General features: G+C 41.2%; 1 protein-coding gene across 6 annotated transcripts in view; it reads left to right on the top strand.

Moving 5' to 3' along the window:
- Positions 1 to 26395, top strand: part of EZH1 (enhancer of zeste 1 polycomb repressive complex 2 subunit) — a 485968-nt gene that overhangs the window by 13465 nt on the left and 446108 nt on the right. For all 6 annotated transcript variants that reach the window (XM_053699400.1, XM_053699426.1, XM_053699407.1 and 3 more), the window contains one exon: positions 15196 to 15324. In XM_053699400.1, the coding sequence (XP_053555375.1) occupies positions 15196 to 15324 (129 nt within the window). The remainder of the gene's footprint in view (positions 1 to 15195; positions 15325 to 26395) is intronic.

Genomic DNA, 26395 nt, shown 5'->3' with positions numbered 1-26395 from the left:
ATGAATAGTGCTGCTGGACAGCTTTACACACTTACACATGCAGCAGAGTGTGCTGCACTTACTTAGAAACATGAATAGTGCTGCTGGGCAGCTTTACACACTTACACATGCAGCAGAGTGTGCTGCACTTACTTAGAAACATGAATAGTGCTGCTGGACAGCTTTACCATGCGGCAGAGTGTGCTGCACTTACTTAGAAACATGAATAGTGCTGCTGGACAGCTTTACACACTTACACATGCAGCAGAGTGTGCTGCACTTACTTAGAAACATGATTAGTGCTGCTGGACAGCTATATGCACTTACACATGCAGCAGAGTGTGCTGCACTTACTTAGAAACATGAATAGTGCTGCTGGACAGCTTTACACACACATGCAGCAGAGTGTGCTGCACTTACTTAGAAACATGAATAGTGCTGCTGGACAGCTTTACACACTTACACATGCAGCAGAGTGTGCTGCACTTACTTAGAAACATGAATAGTGCTGCTGGGCAGCTTTACACACTTACACATGCAGCAGAGTGTGCTGCACTTACTTAGAAACATGAATAGTGCTGCTGGACAGCTTTACCATGCGGCAGAGTGTGCTGCACTTACTTAGAAACATGAATAGTGCTGCTGGACAGCTTTACACACTTACACATGCAGCAGAGTGTGCTGCACTTACTTAGAAACATGATTAGTGCTGCTGGACAGCTATATGCACTTACACATGCAGCAGAGTGTGCTGCACTTACTTAGAAACATGAATAGTGCTGCTGGACAGCTTTACACACACATGCAGCAGAGTGTGCTGCACTTACTTAGAAACATGAATAGTGCTGCTGGACAGCTTTACACACTTACACATGCAGCAGAGTGGGCTGCACTTACTTAGAAACATGAATAGTGCTGCTGGACAGCTTTACACACTTACACATGCAGCAGAGTGTGCTGCACTTACTTAGAAACATGAATAGTGCTGCTGGGCAGCTTTACACACTTACACATGCAGCAGAGTGTGCTGCACTTACTTAGAAACATGAATAGTGCTGCTGGACAGCTTTACACACTTACACATGCAGCAGAGTGTGCTGCACTTACTTAGAAACATGAATAGTGCTGCTGGGCAGCTTTACACACTTACACATGCAGCAGAGTGTGCTGCACTTACTTAGAAACATGAATAGTGCTGCTGGACAGCTTTACCATGCGGCAGAGTGTGCTGCACTTACTTAGAAACATGAATAGTGCTGCTGGACAGCTTTACACACTTACACATGCAGCAGAGTGTGCTGCACTTACTTAGAAACATGAATAGTGCTGCTGGGCAGCTTTACACACTTACACATGCAGCAGAGTGTGCTGCACTTACTTAGAAACATGAATAGTGCTGCTGGACAGCTTTACACACTTACACATGCAGCAGAGTGTGCTGCACTTACTTAGAAACATGATTAGTGCTGCTGGACAGCTATATGCACTTACACATGCAGCAGAGTGTGCTGCACTTACTTAGAAACATGAATAGTGCTGCTGGACAGCTTTACACACACATGCAGCAGAGTGTGCTGCACTTACTTAGAAACATGAATAGTGCTGCTGGACAGCTTTACACACACATGCAGCAGAGTGTGCTGCACTTACTTAGAAACATGAATAGTGCTGCTGGACAGCTTTACACACTTACACATGCATCAGAGTGTGCTGCACTTACTTAGAAACATGAATAGTGCTGCTAGACAGCTTTACCATGCAGCAGAGTGTGCTGCACTTACTTAGAAACATGAATAGCGTTGCTGGACAGCTTTACACACTTTACACATGCAGCAGGGTGTGCTGCACTTAAAAACATGAATAGTGCTGCTGGACAGCTTTACACATGCAGCACTACTCATGTTCCTCCTTTCATACCATGCTGCATGTGCAACTCATAACTGACTGTCCAGGAAAACGGCCAATGTGGAAAGAATTATACTGGTAATGTAACCAACAGGCAGCTAATTTCAGTAAACTTAGGCCTAGATTTGGAGTTTGGCGGTAGCCGTGAAAACCAGCGTTAGAGGCTCCTAACGCTGGTTTTAGGCTACCGCCGGTATTTGGAGTCATTAAAAAAAGGGTCTAATGCTCACTTTTCAGCCGCGACTTTTCCATACCGCAGATCCCCTTACGTCATTTGCGTATCCTATCTTTTCAATGGGATCTTTCTAACTCCGGTATTTAGAGTCGTGTCTGAAGTGAGCGTTAGAATTCTAACGACAAAACTCCAGCCGCAGAAAAAAAGTCAGTAGTTAAGAGCTTTCTGGGCTAACGCCGGTTTATAAAGCTCTTAACTACTGTGCTCTAAAGTACACTAACACCCATAAACTACCTATGTACCCCTAAACCGAGGCCCCCCCACATCGCCGACACTCAATTAATTTTTTTTAACCCCTAATCTGCCGACCGCCACCTACGTTATACTTATGTACCCCTAATCTGCTGCCCCTAACACCGCCGACCCCTATATTATATTTATTAACCCCTAACCTGCCCCCCACAACGTCGCCGCCAGCTACCTACAATAATTAACCCCTAATCTGCCGACCGCAAAGCGCCGCCACCTACATTATAGCTATGTACCCCTAATCTTCTGCCCCTAACACCACCGACCCCTATATTATATTTATTAACCCCTAATCTGCCGCCCTCAACGTCGCCTCCACCTGCCTACACTTATTAACCCCTAATCTGCTGACCGGACCGCACCGCTATTATAATAAAGTTATTAACCCCTAATCCGCCTCACTAACCCTATAATAAATAGTATTAACCCCTAATCTGCCCTCCCTAACATCGCCGACACCTAACTTCAAACATTAACCCCTAATCTGCCGACCGGAGCTCACCGCTATTCTAATAAATGTATTAACCCCTAAAGCTAAGTCTAACCCTAACACTAACACCCCCCCAAGTTAAATATTTTTATCTAACAAAATAAATTAACTCTTATTAAATAAATTATTCCTATTTAAAGCTAAATACTTACCTGTAAAATAAATCCTAATATAGCTACAATATAAATTATATTTATATTTATTTTACAGGTAACTTTGTATTTATTTTAACCAGGTACAATAGCTATTACATAGTTAAGAACTATTTAATAGCTACCTAGTTAAAATAATTACAAATTTACCTGTAAAATAAATCCTAACCTAAGTTACAATTAAACCTAACACTACACTATCAATAAATAAATTAAATAAAATACCTTCAATTATCTACAATTAAACCTAACACTACACTATCAATAAATTAATTAAATACAATACCTACAAATAACTACAATGAAATAAACTAAAGTACAAAAAATAAAAAAGAACTAAGTTACAAAAAAATAAAAAAATATTTACAAACATAAGCAAATCTTACAACAATTTTAAACTAATTACACCTACTCTAAGCCCCCTAATAAAATAACAAAGCCCCCCAAAATAAAAAATGCCCTACCCTATTCTAAATTACTAAAGTTCAAAGCTCTTTTACCTTACCAGCCCTGAACAGGGCCCTTTGCGGGGCATGCCCCAAAGAATTCAGCTCTTTTGCCTGTAAAAAAAAACATACAATACCCCCCCCCCCAACATTACAATCCACCACCCACATACCCCTAATCTAACCCAAACCCCCCTTAAATAAACCTAACACTAAGCCCCTGAAGATCATCCTACCTTGTCTTCACCATACCAGGTTCACCGATCCGTCCTGGCTCCAAAATCTTCATCCAACCCAAGCGGGGGCTGGCGATCCATCATCCGGCGGCTGAAGAGGTCCAGAAGAGGCTCCAAAGTCTTCATCCTATCCGGGAAGAAGAGTAGATCCGGACCGGCAACCATCATCTTCCAAGCGGCATCTTCTATCTTCATCCGATGAGGACCGGCTCCATCCTGAGGACCTCCACCGCGGACCCATCTTCATCCGGCGACGTCCAACTGAAGAATGACGGTTCCTTTAAGGGACGTCATCCAAGATGGCGTCCCTCGAATTCCGATTGGCTGATAGGATTCTATCAGCCAATCGGAATTAAGGTAGGAATATTCTGATTGGCTGATGGAATCAGCCAATCAGAATCAAGATCAATCCGATTGGCTGATCCAATCAGCCAATCAAATTGAGCTCGCATTCTATTGGCTGATCGTTTTTTTTTTACAGGCAAAAGAGCTGAATTCTTTGGGGCATGCCCCGCAAAGGGCCCTGTTCAGGACTGGTAAGGTAAAAGAGCTTTGAAATTTAGTAATTTAGAATAGGGTAGGGCATTTTTTATTTTGGGGGGCTTTGTTATTTTATTAGGGGGCTTAGAGTAGGTGTAATTAGTTTAAAATTGTTGTAAGATTTTCCTTATGTTTGTAAATATTTTTTTATTTTTTGTAACTTTAGTTCTTTTTTATTTTTTGTACTTTAGTTAGTTTATTTCATTGTAGTTATTCGTAGGTATTGTATTTAATTAATGTATTGATAGTGTAGTGTTAGGTTTAATTGTAGGTAATTGTAGGTATTTTATTTAATTAATTTAATGATAGTGTAGTGTTAGGTTTAATTATAGGTAATTGTAGGTATTTTATTTAATTTATTTATTGATAGTGTAGTGTTAGGTTTAATTGTAACTTAGGTTAGGATTTATTTTACAGGTAAATTTGTAATTATTTTAACTAGGTAGCTATTAAATAGTTCTTAACTATTTAATAGCTATTGTACCTGGTTAAAATAAATACAAAGTTACCTGTAAAATAAATATTAATCCTAAAATAGCTATAATATAATTATAATTTATAGTGTAGCTATATTAGGATTTATTTTACAGGTAAGTATTTAGCTTTAAATAGGAATAATTTATTTAATAAGAGATAATTAATTTCGTTAGATGTAAATTATATTTAATTTAGGGGGGTGTTAGTGTTAGAGTTAGACTTAGCTTTAGGGGTTAATACATTTATTAGAATAGCGGTGAGCTCCAGTCGGCAGATTAGGGGTTAATAATTGAAGTTAGGGAGGGCAGATTAGGGGTTAATACTATTTATTATAGGGTTAGTGAGGCGGATTAGGGGTTAATAACTTTATTATAGTAGCGCTCAGGTCCGGTCGGCAGATTAGGGGTTAATAAGTGTAGGCAGGTGTCGGCGACGTTGTGGGGGGCAGATTAGGGGTTAATAAATATAATATAGGTGTCGGCAGTGTTAGGGGCAGCAGATTAGGGGTACATAGGGATAATGTAAGTAGCGGCGGTTTACGGAGCGGCAAATTAGGGGTTAATAATAATATGCAGGGGTCAGCGATAGCGGGGGCGGCAGATTAGGGGTTAATAAGTGTAAGGTTAGGGGTGTTTAGACTCGGGGTACATGTTAGAGTGTTAGGTGCAGACGTAGGAAGTGTTTCCCCATAGCAAACAATGGGGCTGCGTTAGGAGCTGAATGCGGCTTTTTTGCAGGTGTTAGGTTTTTTTTTCAGCTCAAACAGCCCCATTGTTTCCCATGGGGGAATCGTGCACAAGCACGTTTTTGAGGCTGGCCGCGTCCGTAAGCAACTCTGGTATCGAGAGTTGCAGCGGCGTTAAATATGCTCTACACTCCTTTTTTGGAGCCTAACGCAGCCATTCTGTGGACTCTCAATACCAGAGTTATTTTTATGGTGCGGCCAGAAAAAAGCCAGCGTTAGCTACGCGGGTCCTTACCGACAAAACTCTAAATCTAGCCGTTAGTTTGTTTGTAATTTAATATTTTTTAGGCTTACAAGATTGTCACTGGAGTCTTTTGGTGTAACTTGATGTATATTTTGCCTGAACATGTCTTTGTCTTTAAATTAGCATCTAATATTGATCAAATTAAAAATGTATGTTTAAAAAATATATTTTAATAAAATTAATAAGATTTTTTTGATGAAATATTGTGATTTTTTTTTCTTTTAATTTCTTCCCCTATAATGCACAGCCCTTCTTAAAGGGACACTGTACCCAAATTTTTTCTTTCGTGTTTGAGATTGAGCATGAAATTTTAAGCAACTTTCTAATTTACTCCTATCATCAAATTTTCTTCATTCTCTTGGTATCTTTATTTGAAATGCATGAATGTAAGTTTAGATGCCGGCCCATTTTTGGTGAACAACCTGGGTTGTCCTTGCTGATTGGTGGATAAATTCATCCACCAATAAAAAAGTGCTGTCCAGAGTACTGAAACCAAAAAAAGCTTAGATGCCTTCTTTTTCAAATAAAGATAGCAAGAGAATGAAGAAAAATTGATAATAGGAGTAAATTAGAAAGTTGCTTAAAATTGCATGCTCTTTCTGAATTGCAAAAGAAAATAATTGGGTTCAGTGTCCCTTTAAAGGGACAGTCAACACTAAAATTTTTATTTTTATAAAAGATAGATAATGTCTTTACTACCCATTCCCCAGCATGGCACAACCAACATTTTTATATTAATATACTTTAATAACATTTAAACCTCTAAATTTCTGCCTGCTTCTAAGCCACTACAGACAGCCTCTAATCACATGTTTTTTTATTAGCTTGTCACAACAGGAGACTGCTAGTTCATGTGGGCCATATAGATAACATAGTGCTCACGCCCGTGGGCTGTGCACAACACACCACTAATTGGCTAAAATGCAAGTCAATAGATAATAGCCATGTGATTAGGGGCTGTCAAAAGAGGCTTAGATACAAGGTAATCAGAGGTAAAAAGTATATTAATATAACAGTGTTGGTTATGCAAAACTGGGGAACGGGTAATAAAGGGATTATCTATCTTTTAAACAACTTTCAATTTTACAACTGCCTCAGTGTAATTAGCTTACTGCAACCACCTAAATACCATACTGCATGTCATGCTCATTATTATTTCCTGATATCACAAAAGGTCATCATTTTGCATTACTGTTATGATATTTCTCTTTAAAGGGACACTTAAGATTGGACGGGACATTACATTTTAAACAGCTTTCCAATGTACTTCTTTTATACATTTTGCTTAGTTGGTATTCTTTGTTAAAGAGTAATCCTTGGTGAGCTCAGGAGCATGTGTACATGTCTTTACCCATCTGGCAGCAGTGTTTGCAACAGTGTTTATATCAATCGTATACGTAATTGCAAACACTACTGCCGGAGAATGCTAAAGACACATGCAGGCTCATATAAGCCTACCTAAGTTTATTCTACTACAAGGGATACCAAGAGAACAAAAAAAAATTGATAATCAAAGTAAATTGTTTAAAATTGCTATATCTGAATCGTGTACACTTAATTTTGACTTTACTGTCCCTTTAATGTCGGTAAAAGTCAATGTTTATCCTCTAAACATGGTTTCTCTTGTAAGGTGTATCCAGTCCACGGATTCATCCTTTACTTGTGGGATATTCTCCTTCCTTACAGGAAGTGGCAAAGAGTGCACTACTGCCGGAGAATGCTAAAGACACATGCAGGCTCATATAAGCCTACCTAGGTTTATTCTACTACAAGGGATACCAAGAGAACAAAAAAAAATTGATAATCAAAGTAAATTGTTTAAAATTGCTATATCTGAATCGTGTACACTTAATTTTGACTTTACTGTCCCTTTAATGTCGGTAAAAGTCAATGTTTATCCTCTAAACATGGTTTCTCTTGTAAGGTGTATCCAGTCCACGGATTCATCCTTTACTTGTGGGATATTCTCCTTCCCTACAGGAAGTGGCAAAGAGTGCACACAGCAGAGCTGTCCATATAGCTCCCCCTCTAGCTCCACCCCCCAGTCATTCTTTTTGCTGGCTCTAAGCACTAGGGTCTCTCTCGGGAGGGTAAAGTGAATGTGGTGTTAGAATTGTAGTTTTTATTATCTTCAATCAAAAGTTTGTTATTTTAAATGGTACCGGTTTGTACTATTTACTCTGTAGCAGAAAAGTGATGAAGATTTCTGCTGAGAGGAAAATGATTTTAGCATGTTGTAACTAAAATCCACTGCTGTTAACACACAGGACTGAGGAGTACCAGAAAACTTCAGTTGGGGGGAACGGTTTGCAGGGTAGTCTGCAATAAGGTATGTTCAGTCATTTATTTCTAGACAAGACTGAGATAATGCTAGAAGAGACTGACAATATCCCCATGAGGGGAGGGTAAGCTATGTTCACAGACTTAGTAAGGAATTGTATGCTTACATAACAGGGCTAATTATGCTGGCTAATTCTGGGCAATCGATTGTTCATCTAAGGAAAATATCGTTTGTAAGACACTTTGAAAGTCCTTTGGGGTTCTTTCTGGGGTATTACCCACATGGCTAATTTTTATTCACTTAGGTGTGATTTCTTAGGCCTCACAGCTCCGGAGTAGAGTGGGAGGAGCCTAATTTTGCGCCTCAGATGCGCAGTTAGAATTGCATAGAAGTTCATGCTGCTTCACATGGAGGGTCCTGCTGCTGTTTCAGGGCCTAAAAGGAGCTATATTCCCCCAAATCTGATCCCTAAGGACAGGTAGGGCCACAGCAAGGCTGTGGCAAGGTGCTGTAGTCATTTTAAACGGGTGTTGGCTTTAGGCTGCTCCGGTTTGGGCATTAAGGGGTTAATCATTTTGATACTAGTGGTGCAATCTTACTAAGGCTTTAGGTACATACTGTGAAAATTTCTAAAGGATTGCTGCATTTTTCACTGTTTTGCAAAAATGTGTGCTCTTTTTATCTCTTAAAGGCACAGTAACGTTTTTTTCAAATTGTGTTTTTTATTTGATTAAAGTGATTTCCAAGCCTGTTTGTGTATACTACTAGTCTGTTAAACATGTCTGACACCAAGGAAAATCCTTGTTCAATGTGTTTAGAAGCCATGGTGGAACCCCCTCTCAGAATGTGTCCCACTTGTACTGATATGTCTATACACTTTAAAGATCATATTGTTGCACTTAAGAATGTGGCCCAAGATGATTCTCAGACTGAAGGTAACGAGGGTAGCCCGTCTACCTCTCCTCAAGTGTCACAACCAGTTACGCCCGCTCAAGCGATGCCTAGTACCTCTAGTGCGTCTAACCCTTTTACATTACAAGACTTAGCGGCAGTCATGGATAATTCTCTCACAGCCTTCTTATCTAAACTGCCCGTGTTACCTGCAAAGCGTGATAGCTCTGTTTTAAGAACAGATTATGAGCATTCTGACGCTTTGGTAGCCGTATCCGATATACCCTCACAACGCTCTGAAGTGGGAGCGAGGGATTTGATGTCTGAGGGAGAAGTCTCTGATTCAGGAAGGGTTCCTCCTCAGACAGATTCAGATACATTGGCTTTTAAATTTAAACTAGAACACCTCCGCGTTTTGCTCAGGGAGGTATTAGCTACTCTGGATGACTGCGACCCTTTAGTAATATCAGAGAAATGATGTAAAATGGACAAGTACCTAGAGGTCCCTGTTTACACTGATGCGTTTCCTGTCCCTAAGAGGATTGCGGATATCGTTACTAGGGAGTGGGATAGACCAGGTGTTCCCTTTGTTCCCCCTCCTGTTTTTAAGAAAATGTTCCCCATATCTGACCCTGTGCGGGACTCGTGGCAGACGGTCCCTAAGGTGGAGGGGGCTGTTTCTTCACTTGCTAAACGCACAACCATACCAATTGAAGACAGTTGTGCTTTTAAAGACCCTATGGATAAGAAGTTAGAGGGTTTACTTAAGAAAATTTTTGTTCAACAAGGTTTTCTTCTCCAACCTATTGCCTGCATTATCCCTGTAACTACTGCAGCTGCTTTCTGGTTTGAGGCGCTGGAAGACTCACTCCAGACGGAGACCTCTTATGAGGAAATTATGGATAGAATTAAGGCTCTAAAACTAGCTAATTCTTTTATCACTGACGCCGCTTTCCAAATAGCTAAGTTAGCGGCAAAAAATTCAGGTTTCGCCATTTTGGCGCGCAGGGCGCTATGTCTAAAGTCATGGTCGGCCGATGTGTCGTCTAAATCCAAGCTTTTGAACATCCCTTTCAAAGGAAAGACCCTCTTCGGGCTTGAATTAAAAAAGATTATTTCAGAAATCACCGGGGGAAAAGGCCATGCTCTCCCTCAGGACAAGTCCTTTAAGACAAAGAACAAAGTTAATTTTCGTTCCTTTCGTAATTTCAGGAGCGGCCCCGCTTCATCCTCTCTGGCTGCAAAGCAAGAGGGTAACGCTTCACAGCCCAAGGCAACCTGGAAACCTTACCAGGGCTGGAATAAGGGTAAACAGGCCAAAAAGCCTGCAGCTGCCACCAAGATAGCATGAAGGGGTAGCCCCCGATCCGGGACCGGATCTAGTAGGGGGCAGACTCTCTCCCTTCGCTCAGGCCTGGGCAAGAGATGTACACGATCCTTGGGCATTAGATATTGTATCCCAGGGATATCTTCTAGAATTCAAGGGCTCTCCTCCAAGGGGAAGGTTCCACATTTCTCGTCTGTCTACAGATCAGACAAAGAGAGGCGTTTTTACGCTGTATAGAAGATCTACATACAATGGGAGTGATCCACCCAGTTCCAATTGCGGAACAAGGGTTGGGTTTTTACTCAAACCTGTTTGTGGTTCACAAAAAAGAGGGGACTTTCAGACCCATCCTGGATCTAAAAATTCTAAACAGATTCCTCAGAGTCCCATCATTCAAGATGGCAACCATTTGGACAATCTTACCAATGATCCAGGAAGGTCAATATATGACTACCGTGGATCTAAAGGATGCATACCTACACATTCCTATCCACAAAGATCATCACCAGTTTCTCAGGTTCGCTTTTCTGGACAAGCATTACCAGTTTGTGGCTCTTACCTTCGGCTTAGCCACTGCTCCCAGAATTTTCACAAAGGTGCTAGGGTCCCTCCTGGCGGTTCTAAGACTGCGGGGCATAGCAGTGGCGCCTTACCTAGAAGACATCTTAATTCAGGCGCCGTCTTTCCAAAGAGCCAAGTCTCACACGGAGATTGTATTGACCTTTCTGAGGTCTCATGGGTGGAAGGTGAACATAAAAAAGAGTTCTCTTTCCCCTCTCACAAGGGTTCCCTTCCTAGGGACTCTAATAGACTCGGTAGAAATAAAAATATTTCTGACGGAGTTCAGAAAGTTAAAACTCTTAACTACTTGCCGAGTTCTTCATTCCATTCCCCGGCCATCTGTGGCTCAGTGCATGGAGACAATCGGATTAATGGTAGCAGCAATGGACATAGTCCCTTTTGCTCGGATACACCTCAGATCACTGCAACTATGCATGCTCAAACAGTGGAATGGGGATTATGCAGATTTGTCTCCTCAAATTCAGTTGGATCAGGAGACCAGAGATTCTCTTCTCTGGTGGTTGTCTCAGGATCACCTGTCTCAGGGAATATGTTTCCGCAGGCCAGAGTGGATCATTGTAACGACCGACGCCAGTCTGTTAGGCTGGAGTGCGGTCTGGGACTCCCTGAAAGCTCAGGGCTTATGGTCTCGGGAAGAAACGCTTCTCCCGATTAACATTCTGGAACTGAGGGCTATATGCAGACCTAGTGGACATGTCATCTGTCCCACCATGGACACTGCCACTGAGGCAGGATCTTCTAATACAGGGTCCGTTCAAGCATCCAAATCTAGTTTCTCTACGTCTGACTGCTTGGAGATTGAACGCTTAATTCTATCAAAGCGTGCTTTCTCTGAGTCAGTTATAGATACTCTGATTCAGGCTAGAAAGCCTGTCACCAGGAAAATCTACCATAAGATATGGCGGAAATATCTTTGTTGGTGTGAATCCAAGGGTTACTCATGGAGTAAGTTTAGGATTCCCAGGATATTGTCTTTTCTCCAAGAAGGATTGGAGAAAGGATTGTCAGCTAGTTTCTTAAAAGGACAAATATCTGCTCTGTCTATCCTTTTACACAAGCGTCTGGCAGAGGTACCAGACGTTCAAGCGTTTGCTCAGGCTTTAGTCAGAATCAAGCCTGTCTATAAACCTGTGGCTCCGCCATGGAGTCTAAATCTAGTTCTTTCAGTTCTTCAAGGGGTACCGTTTGAACCTTTACATTCCATAGATATTAAGTTGTTATCTTGGAAAGTTTTGTTTTTAGTAGCTATCTCTTCTGCTCGAAGAGTTTCAGAATTATCTGCCTTACAGTGTGATTCACCTTGAGGGGAGAGTGTTGAACTCGTTCACGCTCTATTTTCTATGTATTTTAAACTAGCCCAGTACCGCTAAATCATGTGGAGCACAGGGTTACCGCAATTATAGAGCTAAAACATTGATATTTGACCTATCTGGTCAGGGTACCTAATAGGGACCGTTACATGGTGTTTATAGAAAAACCTTTCTTACCATATATGCAATAACGAGTTATAACCATATAGCCTGGGTTGTGCCAGACTTTATTTCATTAATAGTTAACTAAGTCTCTTAATAATTATACGCCACATCGTGGATATTGCTATAGTAACTGGGTTGTGCCAGTTTTAACTTAAACTACCTAACTGATGTGTGAATGTGCGTGTATTGTAAGATCTCACAAACGTATAAGTGTGATTGATACTGCCCGATAGTGACAGCATTAGCTGTACCACACAGCGCTTAAACTGAAACATATATATCAACCTGCAACATTGTTGCGAATTAAACAAAAACTGACAGATATTCATTACGTATATAACCTGGGTTGTACCAGATTATATTTACTTTAATTGTTAAATTGTAGTTTGAAAATGAATGGGTGTTTCAACGGAGATTCATATTACAAATTAATGGACTATTAACTCTATACATATAATCTGGGTTGTGCCAGACCGAGCTTTAACTTCAAACACAGCTTTCAGAGCTTTCGAAATTAATAGATATTGTAACACGGATATTTAACTGAAACGAAATCATAGAAAGCATTTATTGAAAGTGGGTTGTGCCAAATTTAACTAAAGCTATAAAACCCAGTATATAAATGAATATGTATGAGAAGAATGTTACAAACTGATGACTGATAATTGTAATACTTGTGGATCATCACAGTGGCTGTGCCAAAGGGCACTTAATTCGAATTACCACACACTGGCCCAGAATAATAATTTTTAGCACTGTGAATAAACTCTGGGACATTTGTCAATTGATAAAATCTGGGAGACGCCGGGATAGCAGATTTAGTTTTCTATGAAACATACGCCTAAAATTTATAAAGGTGGATTAACATAAGCCATATTAACTTTTGCAGCAATTACTGTATGGACTAATCAGGGTCTAACTATCTAATAACTCTAAGTGAACAAAAGTGGCCAGATCGGAGGTCTGGGCTACACAGAACTAGGCTTATTGTGATTATAACTGTATTCCAATTTTTAGGAATATATACCTAATGAAATTTTGAAAACTACAGTAGCACCAAGCACGCACACATTACTATTTATACAAATATACAGGCTAAAATTATAACCCAGGTTATAACTGATCAAACCCTCGTTTTTGTGAATATTTAATTCACCAGTACCCCTATTCGTGGATAATCATTATTAATATACAATAATCATTACTCTGCTATCACCAATTATATTGAATGATGATAGCATAAGTTTATATAGCTGAGAGTACACAACCTTGATCAGAATTTATACATGAGCTCTACTATTCAGATGAACACTCTGATGGTAACCATTACCGAGTTGATTTATTGAACTATTTAGATCACTATTACTAGTGAATTTATTCAGGCCGAATTATCATAAATTGTGATCTAATGTGAAACTCACTATACTGATTTGAGCACTGGAGCAAATTTTAATCGTGTATGTATTAACCAAACAACTTTGGTTTTTTAATTTTAATACCAATAAAAGTTATATTTTAATATCCTGTTAAGGAATCCCAACCTTCAGTTCAGACCTAGAGTGCTGTAAGTGCATACTTTGGGTAGTCTGGTATCCTTTATACCATTCTTCCTTTGTGTTCATATTTATATTTGTGCACAAGCACCATTTCCTCTAACATACAGTAGAATTAATCTAACTCTTACCTCTGAATTTGACTTATTATAAGAGGAAAAGTCTAAGTAGTGCCACTGTTCATCCTTGTGTGTTTAAAGTGTGATTCACCTTACCTGGTGTTCCACGCAGATAAGGTAGTTTTGCGTACCAAGCCTGGTTTTCTTCCTAAAGTTGTTTCTAACAAGAATATTAACCAGGAAATAGTTGTTCCTTCTCTGTGTCCTAATCCTTCTTCGAAGAAGGAATGTCTATTACACAATCTTGATGTAGTTTGTGCTTTAAAGTTCTATTTACAAGCAACTAAGGATTTCAGACAAACATCTTCCTTGTTTGTTATCTATTCTGGTAAGAGGAGAGGTTAGAAAGCGACTGCTACCTCTCTTTCCTTTTGGCTGAAAACCATCATCCGTTTGGCCTATGAGACTGCTGGCCAGCAGCCTCCTGAAACAATTACTGCTCATTCTACCAGAGCAGTGGCTTCCACATGCGCTTTCAAAAATGAGGCTTCTGTTGAACAGATTTGTAAGGCAGCAACTTGGTCTTCACTGCATACTTTTGCCAAATTTTACAAATTCGATACTTTTGCTTCTTCGGAGGCTATTTTTGGGAGAAAGGTTTTGCAAGCAGTGGTGCCTTCCGTTTAAGGTACCTGTCTTGTTCCCTCCCTTCATCCGTGTCCTAAAGCTTTGGTATTGGTATCCCACAAGTAAAGGATGAATCCGTGGGCTGGATACACATTACAAGAGAAAACAACAGAATTTATGCTTACCTGATAAATTACTTTCTCTTGTGGTGTATCCAGTCCACGGCCCGCCCTGGCAATTAAGTCAGGTAATACATTTTTTTGTTAAACTACAGTCACCACTGCACCCTATGGTTTCTCCTTTTTCTTCCTAACCTTTGGTCGAATGACTGGGGGGGTGGAGCTAGAGGGGGAGCTATATGGACAGCTCTGCTGTGTGCTCTCTTTGCCACTTCCTGTAGGGAAGGAGAATATCCCACAAGTAAAGGATGAATCCGTGGACTGGATACACCACAAGAGAAAGTAATTTATCAGGTAAGCATAAATTCTGTTTTTGAACAGACTCCAACACATTCTTGTTGATTCTTAATTGTAAGATCTTTTCTATTAGTAGAGCTTGTTTTATGAAAGTACTTGTGATAATGGCAGGGTTTTTTACTTCTCATAGTCCCCATTGTGTGTTTTACCCCTGTTTTAACAATGTACGTTATAAATAACGATGATAATAATAAAATTGTTTCTATTTTTATCTTCTATTTCTTAGTCTCTGTATGTTGAAAATTTTGCAAAAGTCCAAGAGAGGGTAAACCTAATAAATGAAGAATGGAAAAAACTGAGAGTGCAGCCAGCTCAAATGATAAAGCCTTGTAATGGATTTCCTTTCTTAAAGCAGGTAACTGCTGAAAAAAGCTGAAATGATGGTATCTGCTTTTATTCCAATACTTAAAAGTTTGCTTTATGTAATCGCTAAGGAACAGGCTTTTCAAGCGATTATTAACTATTGGCTAGATTATGAGTTTTGCGTTATGAGTAAAAAAGCAGCGTTAAGCCTCATAACGCTGCTTTTTCACTACCACTGCTATTAAGAGTCTTGTAGGTACAGCTGTCCAGCACACTTTTTTGGCCGTACCGCAAATTAAGTCTTTTTTCAATGGGACTTCCATAGCGCCGGTATTACAAGCTTTTTTTTTAGGCCAAAAAGTGAGCGGTACAGCCTATCCCGCAAGATTCGTAACACATTCTAAAGTCAGTAGTTATGAGTTTTACACTACAAAGCTGTAGCATAAAACTCATAACTAAAGCGTTAAAAAGTACACTAACACCCATAAACTACCTATTAACCCCTAAACCGCCGCACTCCTGCATCGCAAACACTAGTTAAATATTATTAACCCCTAATCTGCCGCCCCCAACGTCGCCGCCACTATACTAAATTTGTTAACCCCTAAGCCTAACCCTAACACCCCCTAACTTAAATATAATTAAAATAAATCTAAAGAAAACCTTCTATTAATAACTAAATAATTCTTATTTAAAACTAAATACTTACCTATAAAATAAACCCTAAGCTAGCTACAATATAACTAATAGTTACATTGTATCTAGCTTAGGTTTTATTTTTATTTTACAGGCAAGTTTGTATTTATTTTAACTAGGTAGAATAGTTACTAAATAATTATTAACTATTTAATAACTACCTAGCTAAAATAAATACAAATTTACCTGTAAAATAAAACCTAACCTTTCTTACACTAGCACCTAACCTTACACTACAATTAAATAAATTACCTAAATTAAATACAATTACCTAAATTACAACCCCCCCCACTAAAGTACACAAAATAAAAAAAACTAATTACAAGATATTTAAACTAATTACATATAATCTAATAGCCATATAAAAATAAAAAAAGCCCCCACAAAATAAAAAAACCCTAGCCTAAAGTAAACTGCCAATAGACCTTAAAATTGCTTTTTGCGGGGCATTGCCCCAAATAAATCAGCTCTTTTACCTGTAAAAAAAAATAAAAAATACAAACAACCCCCCAACAGTAAAACCCACCACCCACACAACCAGCCCCCCAAATAAAACCCTAACTAAAAAAAACTAAGCTCCCCATTGCCCTGAAAAGGGCATTTGGATGGGCATTGCCCTTAAAAGGGCATTTAGCTCTATTGCAGCCCAAAACCCTAACCTAAAACTAAAACCCACCCAATAAACCCTTAAAAAAAACTAACACTAAGCCCTGAAGATCCACTTACAGTTTTGAAGAGCCGACATCCATCCTTAACAAATCTGGGAGAAGTCCTCAGCGAAGCGGACGAAGTCCTCAACGAAGCCGGGAGAAATCTTCATCCAACCCGGGAGAAGTGGTCCTCCAGATGGTCAGAAGTCTTCATCCAGACGGCATCTTCTATCTTCATCCATCCGGCACGGAGCGGGTACATCTTGAAGACATCCGGCGCAGAGCATCCTCTTCTTAGACTTAGGTTTAGGGGTTAATAAATATAGTATAGTGTCGGCGACGTTGGGGGCGGCAGATTAGGGGTTACTAAATGTAGGTAGGTGGCGGTGATGTTGGGGATAGCAGATTAGGGGTCAATAATATTTAACTAGTGTTTGCGATGCTGGAGTGCGGCGGTTTAGGGGTTAATATGTTTATTATAGTGGCGGCAATGTCCGGAGCGGCAGATTAGAGGTTAATAAGTATAATGTAGGTGTCGGCGATGTTGGGGGCGACAGATTAGGGGTTAATAAGTGTAAAATTAGGGGTATTTAGACACGGGGTTCATGTTAGGGTGTTAGGTGTAAACATAAATTTAGTTTCCCCATAGGAATCAATGGGGCTGCGTTACTGAGCTTTACGCTGCTTTTTTGCAAGTGTTAGGCTTTTTTTCAGCCGGCTCTCCCCATTGATGTCTATGGGGAAATTGTGCACTAGCACGTACAACCAGCTCACCGCTGACTTAAAGGGACACTAAACCCAAAAAATGTATTTCATGATTCAGAAAGAGAATGCAAATTTAAACAACAATCCAATTTACTTCTATTATTTATTTTGCTTCATATTTAAGATATCCTTAGTTGAAGAAAAAACAATGCACATGGGTGAGCCAATCACATGAGGCTTCTAAGTGCAGCAACCAATCAGCAGCTACTGAGCCTATCTAGATGTGCTTTTCAGCAAAGAATATCAAGAAAATAAAACAAATTAGATAATAGTAGTACATTAGAAAGTTGTTTAAAATTGCATGCTCTTTCTATATCATGAACAGAAAAAAATGGGTTTCATGTCCCTTTAAGTAACGCTGGTTAAACACAAAGTAGAATATCGCTGAAGACTAGCGAAAAGCTACTAAAAAGTATGCACATAAAGCACTCTGGGCCCTGACTAATGGGCAGTTTTTGAGGTACAAGGATTTTTAAAATATAACTTTTATTAGCTTGTAAACTTAAAATAAGGGTAACACACAATTAAAAACGACACAGACTCTCACTAGTGTGATATGGAACTGTATATGTCACTTGGGGCAATTAGTAATGTGTTGTTGCCCAACTATAATTGAATGTATGATTCCCCAAGGTGACCTTTGCTAACGTGTAGTAATATATATTATGAGTTTTGTTGTTATAGTGAACAATAAACTAGTCACTATAATATGTATCTATCTCTTGGTTCAAATATACAATTACAATTGCTCTCAACAGTATTTATGTAAAATTTATTCAGCACTAAGTCAGAAGCTATGATAAGGTATAAAGAGTACTCCTCTAATATTCTGATAAAGCAGTAGAAGCGGCTATAGCATAGCCTAGAGCAACAAACGTTACCGGTGCTATAAAATATATTGCATTATTCAATCTGCACACAGTGCTGAGTAGAAAAAACCCAAATCACTATATACTTGTCAGATGTTAGTGACAATAATCAGCGTGAGCTCTGCTTATGATAATCCTATGAATAGATTCACTGTAGTATTATAGGAGTTCCAGTCAAGCTTAGGTTTTATGCTATATGTACTAAATTAGGAAACAAACCTAAAATAAAGTATTGTGATGCAGCTGAAACTAGGGCCGCTGATGTTTGTGTGCTCTGGAATGTGCATCAACTGACACCTGAATGTATTCTAGCGGGGTATTTCTCCAACATAGGTGTGTCCGGTCCACGGCGTCATCCTTACTTGTGGGATATTCTCTTCCCCAACAGGAAATGGCAAAGAGCCCAGCAAAGCTGGTCACATGATCCCTCCTAGGCTCCGCCTTCCCCAGTCATTCTCTTTGCCGTTGCACAGGCAACATCTCCACGGAGATGGCTCAGAGTTTTTTGGTGTTTAAATGTAGTTTTTATTCTTCAATCAAGAGTTTGTTATTTTAAAATAGTGCTGGTATGTACTATTTACTCTGAAACAGAAAAGAGATGAAGATTTCTGTTTGTAAGAGGAAAATGATTTTAGCAACCGTTACTAAAATCGATGGCTGTTTCCACACAGGACTGTTGAGAGGAATTAACTTCAGTTGGGGGAAACAGTGAGCAGACTTTGGCTGCTTGAGGTATGACACATTTCTAACAAGACTTGGTAATGCTGGAAGCTGTCATTTTCCCTATGGGATCCGGTAAGCCATTTTCTTAATTTTCAATATAAGAATAAAAGGGCTTCACAAGGGCTTTAAAGACTGGTAGACATTTTTCTGGGCCAAAACGATTACTATATAAGCATATTTAATGGTTTATAACTTTTAAAAGTTATTTTAATCTTGGCAATTTTGTTAAAAGAACGGCAGGCACTGTATTGGACACCTTTTTCACTGGGGGCCTTTTCTAGTCATAGGCAGAGCCTCATTTTCGCGCCACTAATGCGCAGTTGTTTTTGAGAAGCAAGGCATGCAGATGCATGTGTGAGGAGCTCAGATCCACTGAAAAAGCTCATTGAAGGCGTCATTTGGTATCGTATTCCCCTCTGGGCTTGGTTGGGTCTCAGCAAAGCAGATACCAGGGACTGTATAGGGGTTAAATGTAAAAACGGCTCCGGTTCCGTTATTTTAAGAGTTAAAGCTTTCAAATTTGGTGTGCAATACTTTTAAGGCTTTATGACACTGTGGTGAAATTTTGGTGAATTTTGAACATTTCCTTCATACTTTTGCGTATATTCAGTAAAAAAGTGTGTTCAGTTTAAAATTTAAAGAGACAGTAACGGTTTTATTTTAAAACGTTTTTTGTGCTTTGTTATCAAGTTTATGCCTATTAACATGTCTGAACTATCAGATAGACGATGTTCTGTATGTTCGGAAGCCAAGGTTCCTATCCATTTAAATATATGTGATGAATGTGACAAACAAAGTAGGGACAATGATGCCACTGATAATAATGTTGCCCAAAATGATTCCTTAAGTGAGGGGAGTAAGCATGGTACTGCATCATCCCCTTCTATGTCTACACCAGTCTTGCCCACTCAGGAGGCCCCTAGTGCATCTAGTGCGCCAATCCTCCTTACTATGCAACAATTAACGGCTGTAATGGATAATTCTATTAAAAACATTTTAGCCAAAATGCCCACTTATCAGCGAAAGCGCGACTGCTCTGTTTTAGATACTGAAGAGCATGAGGACGCTGATGATAATGGTTCTGACATGCCCTTACACCAGTCTGAAGGGGCTAGGGAGGTTTTGTCTGAGGGAGAAATTTCAGATTCAGGAAAAATTTCTCAACAAGCTGAACCTGACGTTATTACATTTAAATTTAAATTGGAACATCTCCGCGCTCTGCTTAAGGAGGTGTTATCTACTCTGGATGATTGTGACAATTTGGTCATTCCAGAGAAATTATGTAAGATGGACAGGTTCTTAGAGGTCCCGGTGCCCCCCGAAGCTTTTCCTATACCCAAGCGGGTGGCGGACATTGTAAATAAAGAATGGGAAAGGCCCGGCATACCTTTTGTCCCTCCCCCTATATTTAAGAAATTATTTCCTATGGTCGACCCCAGGAAGGACTTATGGCAGACAGTCCCCAAGGTCGAGGGGGCGGTTTCTACTCTAAACAAACGCACCACTATCCCTATAGAAGATAGCTGTGCTTTCAAAGATCCTATGGATAAAAAATTAGAGGGTTTGCTTAAAAAGATGTTTGTTCAGCAAGGTTACCTTCTACAACCAATTTCATGCATTGTTCCTGTCACTACAGCAGCGTGTTTCTGGTTCGAGGAACTAGAAAAGTCGCTCAATCAAGCATCTTCTTATGAGGAGGTTATGGACAGAGTTCAAGCACTTAAGTTGGCTAACTCTTTTACCTTAGACGCCACTTTGCAGTTAGCTAGATTAGCGGCGAAAAATTCAGGTTTTGCTATTGTGGCGCGCAGAGCGCTTTGGCTGAAGTCTTGGTCAGCGGATGTGTCCTCCAAGAACAGATTGCTTAACATCCCTTTCAAGGGGAAAACGCTGTTTGGCCCTGACTTGAAAGAGATTATTTCAGACATCACTGGGGGAAAGGGCCACGCCCTTCCTCAGGATAGGTCTTTTAAGGCTAAAAATAAAACAAATTTTCGTCCCTTTCGCAGAAACGGACCAGCCTCAAATTCTACATCCTCTAAGCAAGAGGGTAATTCTTCTCAAACCAAGCCAGCCTGGAGACCGATGCAAGGCTGGAACAAGGGTAAGCAGGCCAAGAAGCCCGCTACCGCTACTAAGACAGCATGAGACGCTGGCCCCCGATCCGGGACCGGATCTGGTGGGGGGCAGACTCTCTCTCTTCGCTCAGGCTTGGGCAAGAGATGTTCAGGATCCTTGGGCGCTAGAAATAGTTTCTCAAGGTTATCTCCTGGAATTCAAGGAACTACCTCCAAGGGGAAGGTTCCACAGGTCTCAATTGTCTTCAGACCAAATAAAAAGACAGGCATTCTTACATTGTGTAGAAGACCTGTTAAAAATGGGAGTGATTCATCCTGTTCCATTAGGAGAACAAGGGATGGGGTTTTACTCCAATCTGTTCATAGTTCCCAAAAAAGAGGGAACATTCAGGCCAATTTTGGATCTCAAGATCCTAAACAAATTTCTCAAGGTCCCATCGTTCAAGATGGAAACCATTCGGACAATTCTTCCTACCATCCAGGAAGGTCAATTCATGACCACGGTGGATTTAAAGGATGCGTATCTACATATTCCTATCCACAAGGAACATCATCGGTTCCTAAGATTCGCCTTTCTGGACAAGCATTACCAGTTTGTGGCACTCCCATTCGGACTAGCCACTGCTCCAAGAATTTTCACAAAGGTACTAGGGTCCCTTCTAGCGGTGCTAAGACCAAGGGGCATTGCAGTAGTACCCTACTTGGACGACATACTGATTCAAGCGTCGTCTCTGCCACAAGCAAAGGCTCATACGGACATTGTCCTAGCCTTTCTCAGATCTCACGGGTGGAAAGTGAACGTAGAAAAAAGTTCTCTATTCCCGTCAACAAGAGTTCCCTTCTTGGGAACAATAATAGACTCCTTAGAAATTAAGATTTTTCTGACAGAAGCCAGAAAATCAAAACTTCTAAGCTCTTGTCAAGTACTTCATTCTGTTCTTCTTCCTTCCATAGCGCAGTGCATGGAAGTAATAGGTTTGATGGTTGCGGCAATGGACATAGTTCCTTTTGCGCGAATTCATCTAAGACCATTACAACTGTGCATGCTCAGACAGTGGAATGGGGATTATACAGATTTGTCCCCGACGATCCAAGTAGATCAGAGGACCAGAGATTCACTCCGTTGGTGGCTGACCCTGGACAACCTGTCCCAAGGGATGAGCTTCAGAAGACCAGAGTGGGTCATTGTAACGACCGACGGTGGGCTGGGGCGCGGTCTGGAAACACCTGAAAGCTCAGGGTCTATGGTCTCGGGAAGAATCTCTTCTCCCGATAAACATTCTGGAACTGAGAGCGATATTCAATGCTCTCAAGGCTTGGCCTCAACTAGCAAAGGCCAAATTCATAAGGTTTCTATCAGACAACATGACGACTGTTGCATATATCAACCATCAGGGGGGAACAAGGAGTTCCCTGGCGATGGAAGAAGTGACCAAAGTAATTCAATGGGCGGAGCTTCACTCCTGCCACTTGTCTGCAATCCACATCCCAGGAGTGGAAAATTGGGAAGTGGATTTTCTGAGTCGTCAGACATTTCATCCGGGGGAGTGGGAACTCCATCCGGAAATCTTTGCCCAAATAACTCAATTATGGGGCATTCCAGACATGGATCTGATGGCGTCTCGTCAGAACTTCAAGGTTCCTTGCTACGGGTCCAGATCCAGGGATCCCAAGGCGACTCTAGTAGATGCACTAGTAGCGCCCTGGACCTTCAACCTAGCTTATGTGTTCCCACCGTTTCCTCTCATTCCCAGGCTGGTAGCCAGGATCAATCAGGAGAGGGCTTCGGTGATCTTGATAGCTCCTGCGTGGCCACGCAGAACTTGGTATGCAGACCTGGTGAATATGTCATCGGCTCCACCATGGAAGCTACCTTTGAGACGGGACCTTCTTGTTCAAGGTCCGTTCGAACATCCGAATCTGGCATCACTCCAACTGACTGCTTGGAGATTGAACGCTTGATTTTATCAAAGCGTGGGTTCTCAGATTCTGTCATTGATACTCTTATTCAGGCTAGAAAGCCTGTAACTAGAAAAATTTACCATAAAGTATGGAAAAAATATATCTGTTGGTGCGAATCGAAAGGATTCCCATGGAACAGGGTACAAATTCCTAAGATTCTATCCTTTCTACAAGAGGGTTTGGAGAAAGGATTATCTGCAAGTTCTTTGAAGGGACAGATTTCTGCTTTATCTGTTTTACTTCACAAGAAGCTGGCGGCTGTGCCAGATGTTCAGGCTTTTGTTCAGGCTCTGGTTAGAATCAAGCCTGTTTACAAACCTTTGACTCCTCCTTGGAGTCTCAATTTCGTTATTTCAGTTCTTCAAGGGGTTCCGTTTGAACCCTTACATTCCGTAGATATTAAGTTATTATCTTGGAAAGTTTTGTTTTTGGTTGCAATTTCTTCTGCTAGAAGAGTTTCAGAGTTATCTGCTCTGCAGTGTTCTCCTCCTTATCTGGTGTTCCATGCAGATAAGGTGGTTTTGCGTACTAAACCTGGTTTTCTTCCGAAAGTTGTTTCTAACAAAAATATTAACCAGGAGATAGTTGTGCCTTCTTTGTGTCCGAATCCAGTTTCAAAGAAGGAACGTTTGTTGCACAATTTGGATGTAGTTCGTGCTCTAAAGTTCTATTTAGAGGCTACAAAGGATTTCAGACAAACATCTTCCTTGTTTGTTGTTTATTCTGGTAAAAGGAGAGGTCAAAAAGCAACTTCTACCTCTCTCTCTTTTTGGCTTAAAAGCATCATCAGATTGGCTTATGAGACTGCCGGACGGCAGCCTCCTGAAAGAATCACAGCTCATTCCACTAGGGCTGTGGCTTCCACATGGGCCTTCAAGAACGAGGCTTCTGTTGATCAGATATGTAAGGCAGCGACTTGGTCTTCACTGCACACTTTTACCAAATTTTACAAATTTGATACTTTTGCTTCTTCTGAGGCTATTTTTGGGAGAAAGGTTTTGCAAGCCGTGGTGCCTTCCATCTAGGTGACCTGATTTGCTCCCTCCCATCATCCGTGTCCTAAAGCTTTGGTATTGGTTCCCACAAGTAAGGATGACGCCGTGGACCGGACACACCTATGTTGGAGAAAACAGAATTTATGTTTACCTGATAAATTACTTTCTCCAACGGTGTGTCCGGTCCACGGCCCGCCCTGGTTTTTTAATCAGGTCTGATGATTTATTTTCTCTAACTACAGTCACCACGGTATCATATGATTTCTCCTATGCAAATATTCCTCCTTTACGTCGGTCGAATGACTGGGGAAGGCGGAGCCTAGGAGGGATCATGTGACCAGCTTTGCTGGGCTCTTTGCCATTTCCTGTTGGGGAAGAGAATATCCCACAAGTAAGGATGACGCCCTGGACCGGACACACCGTTGGAGAAAGTAATTTATCAGGTAAACATAAATTCTGTTATTATTTGTCAATATGATTGGGAATCTGTCACATTTATAAATCATAGCTATTTATTGAACGTCTGGAACATCTGCCGGACGCTTGTGAAGCAAAATAGACAAAGCAGAAATTTGTCCCTTTAAAGAACTTGCGGACAACCCTTTCTCCAATCCTAATTGGAGAAAAGACAAAATCCTGGGAATCCTAACCCTACTCCATGAGTAGCCCTTGGATTCGCACCAATAAAGATATTTACGCCATATCTTATGGTAAATCTTTCTAGTAACAGGCTTACGTGCCTGAATCAAAGTATCAATGACCGAATCAGAGAACCCTCATTTAGATAAAATCAAGCGTTCAATCTCCAAGCAGTTAGCTGCAGAGAAACTAGATTCGGATGATTGAAGGGTCCCTGAATGAGAAGGTCTTTCCTCAATGGAAGCTTTCACAGTGGCTGAGATGACATGTCCTCCAGATCGGCATACCAAGTCCTGCGAGGCCACGCAGGAGTGATGAGGATCACCAAAGCCCTCTCCTGTTTGACTCGAGCAATCACCCGGGGAAGGAGAGCAAACGGCGGGAACACATAAGCTAGGTTGAACGACCAAGGCACTGTCAAGGCATCTATCAGTTCGGCCTGGGGATCCCTGCACCTGGAACCGTATCTCGGAAGCTTGGCATTCTGAAGAGATCCAGAACATAAAGAAAACCAGCGAGCCTCAAGGTAAGGTAAAATAACCTTTATTTCTCCTTCATTGAAACAACGATGGCAGATAGGATAAAACTGCACACAGGCAGTGCTGTCAGCCTTGCCTCTGACGCGTTTCGGCTAGTATGCCTTAATCGTAGATGCCCAATCAGTGGACATATGGAACTCTGACGAGATGCCATAAGATCCAACTCCGGCCTGCCCCATCTCAGAATCAGGGTAGAGAACACTTCCGGATGAAGTTCCCATTCCCCCGGATGAAAAGTCTGTCTGCTCAGAAAATCTGCTTCCCAGTTTTCCACCCCTGGGATGTAAATTGCCGACAGATGGCAAGAGTGAGCCTCCGCCCACCGTATAATTTTGGCTACTTCTGTCATCGCCAAGGAACTCTTGGTTCCCCCCTGATGATTGACGTAAGCCACCGTCGTTATGTTGTCCGATTGGAACCTGATGAATCGGGCCGAAGCCTGAAGCGCATTGAAAATAGCCCTCAACTCCAGAATATTGATTGGAAGGAGAGACTCTGCCTGAGTCCATACACCCTGAGCCCTCAGGGAGTTCCAGACTGCTCCCCAGCCTAGTAGGCTGGCGTCCGTCATCACTATCACCCACGAGGGTCTGCGAAAGCATGTCCCCTGGGATAGATGATCCAGTGACAACCACCAAACAAGAGAGTCCCTCGTCTCCTGATCTAGATGAATTTGAGGAGACAAGTCTGCATAATCTCCATTCCACTGACTGAGCATGCTCAGTTGCAGAGGCCGGAGATGAAACCGAGCAAACGGAACAATGTCCATTGCCGCCACCGTCAATCCAATAACCTCCATACACTGAGCCACTGACGGCCGAGGATTGGACTGAAGGGCTCGACATGTATTCATGATCTTTAACCTCCTGACCTCTGTCAGAAAAATTTTCATGGATAGAGAGTCGATTAGAGTCCCCAAGAAGGGTACCCTGGTTTGTGGGATTAGCGAACTCTTTCCCAGATTTATCTTCCACCCGTGAGTCCTCAGGAACCAGGTCGGTATGAGACCTTGCTAGCTGATAAGATTAGAATATCCTCCAGATAAGGTCGCCACTGCAATGCCCTGCGGTCGTCGAACCGCCAGCAGCGACCCCAGGACCTTTGTGAAAGTTCTGGGTGCAGTGGCCAGACCAAAAGGCAGAGCCACAAACTGGAAATGATTGTCCAGAAAGGCAAACATCAGGAACTGGTGAGGATCTCTGTGGTT

The sequence above is a fragment of the Bombina bombina genome, chromosome 1 (genome assembly GCF_027579735.1).
Source record: "Bombina bombina isolate aBomBom1 chromosome 1, aBomBom1.pri, whole genome shotgun sequence".
Taxonomy (NCBI): Eukaryota; Metazoa; Chordata; class Amphibia; order Anura; family Bombinatoridae; genus Bombina; species Bombina bombina.
Note: the sequence above shows the minus strand (reverse complement) of the source record. Positions and strands in the feature narration are given on the sequence as shown.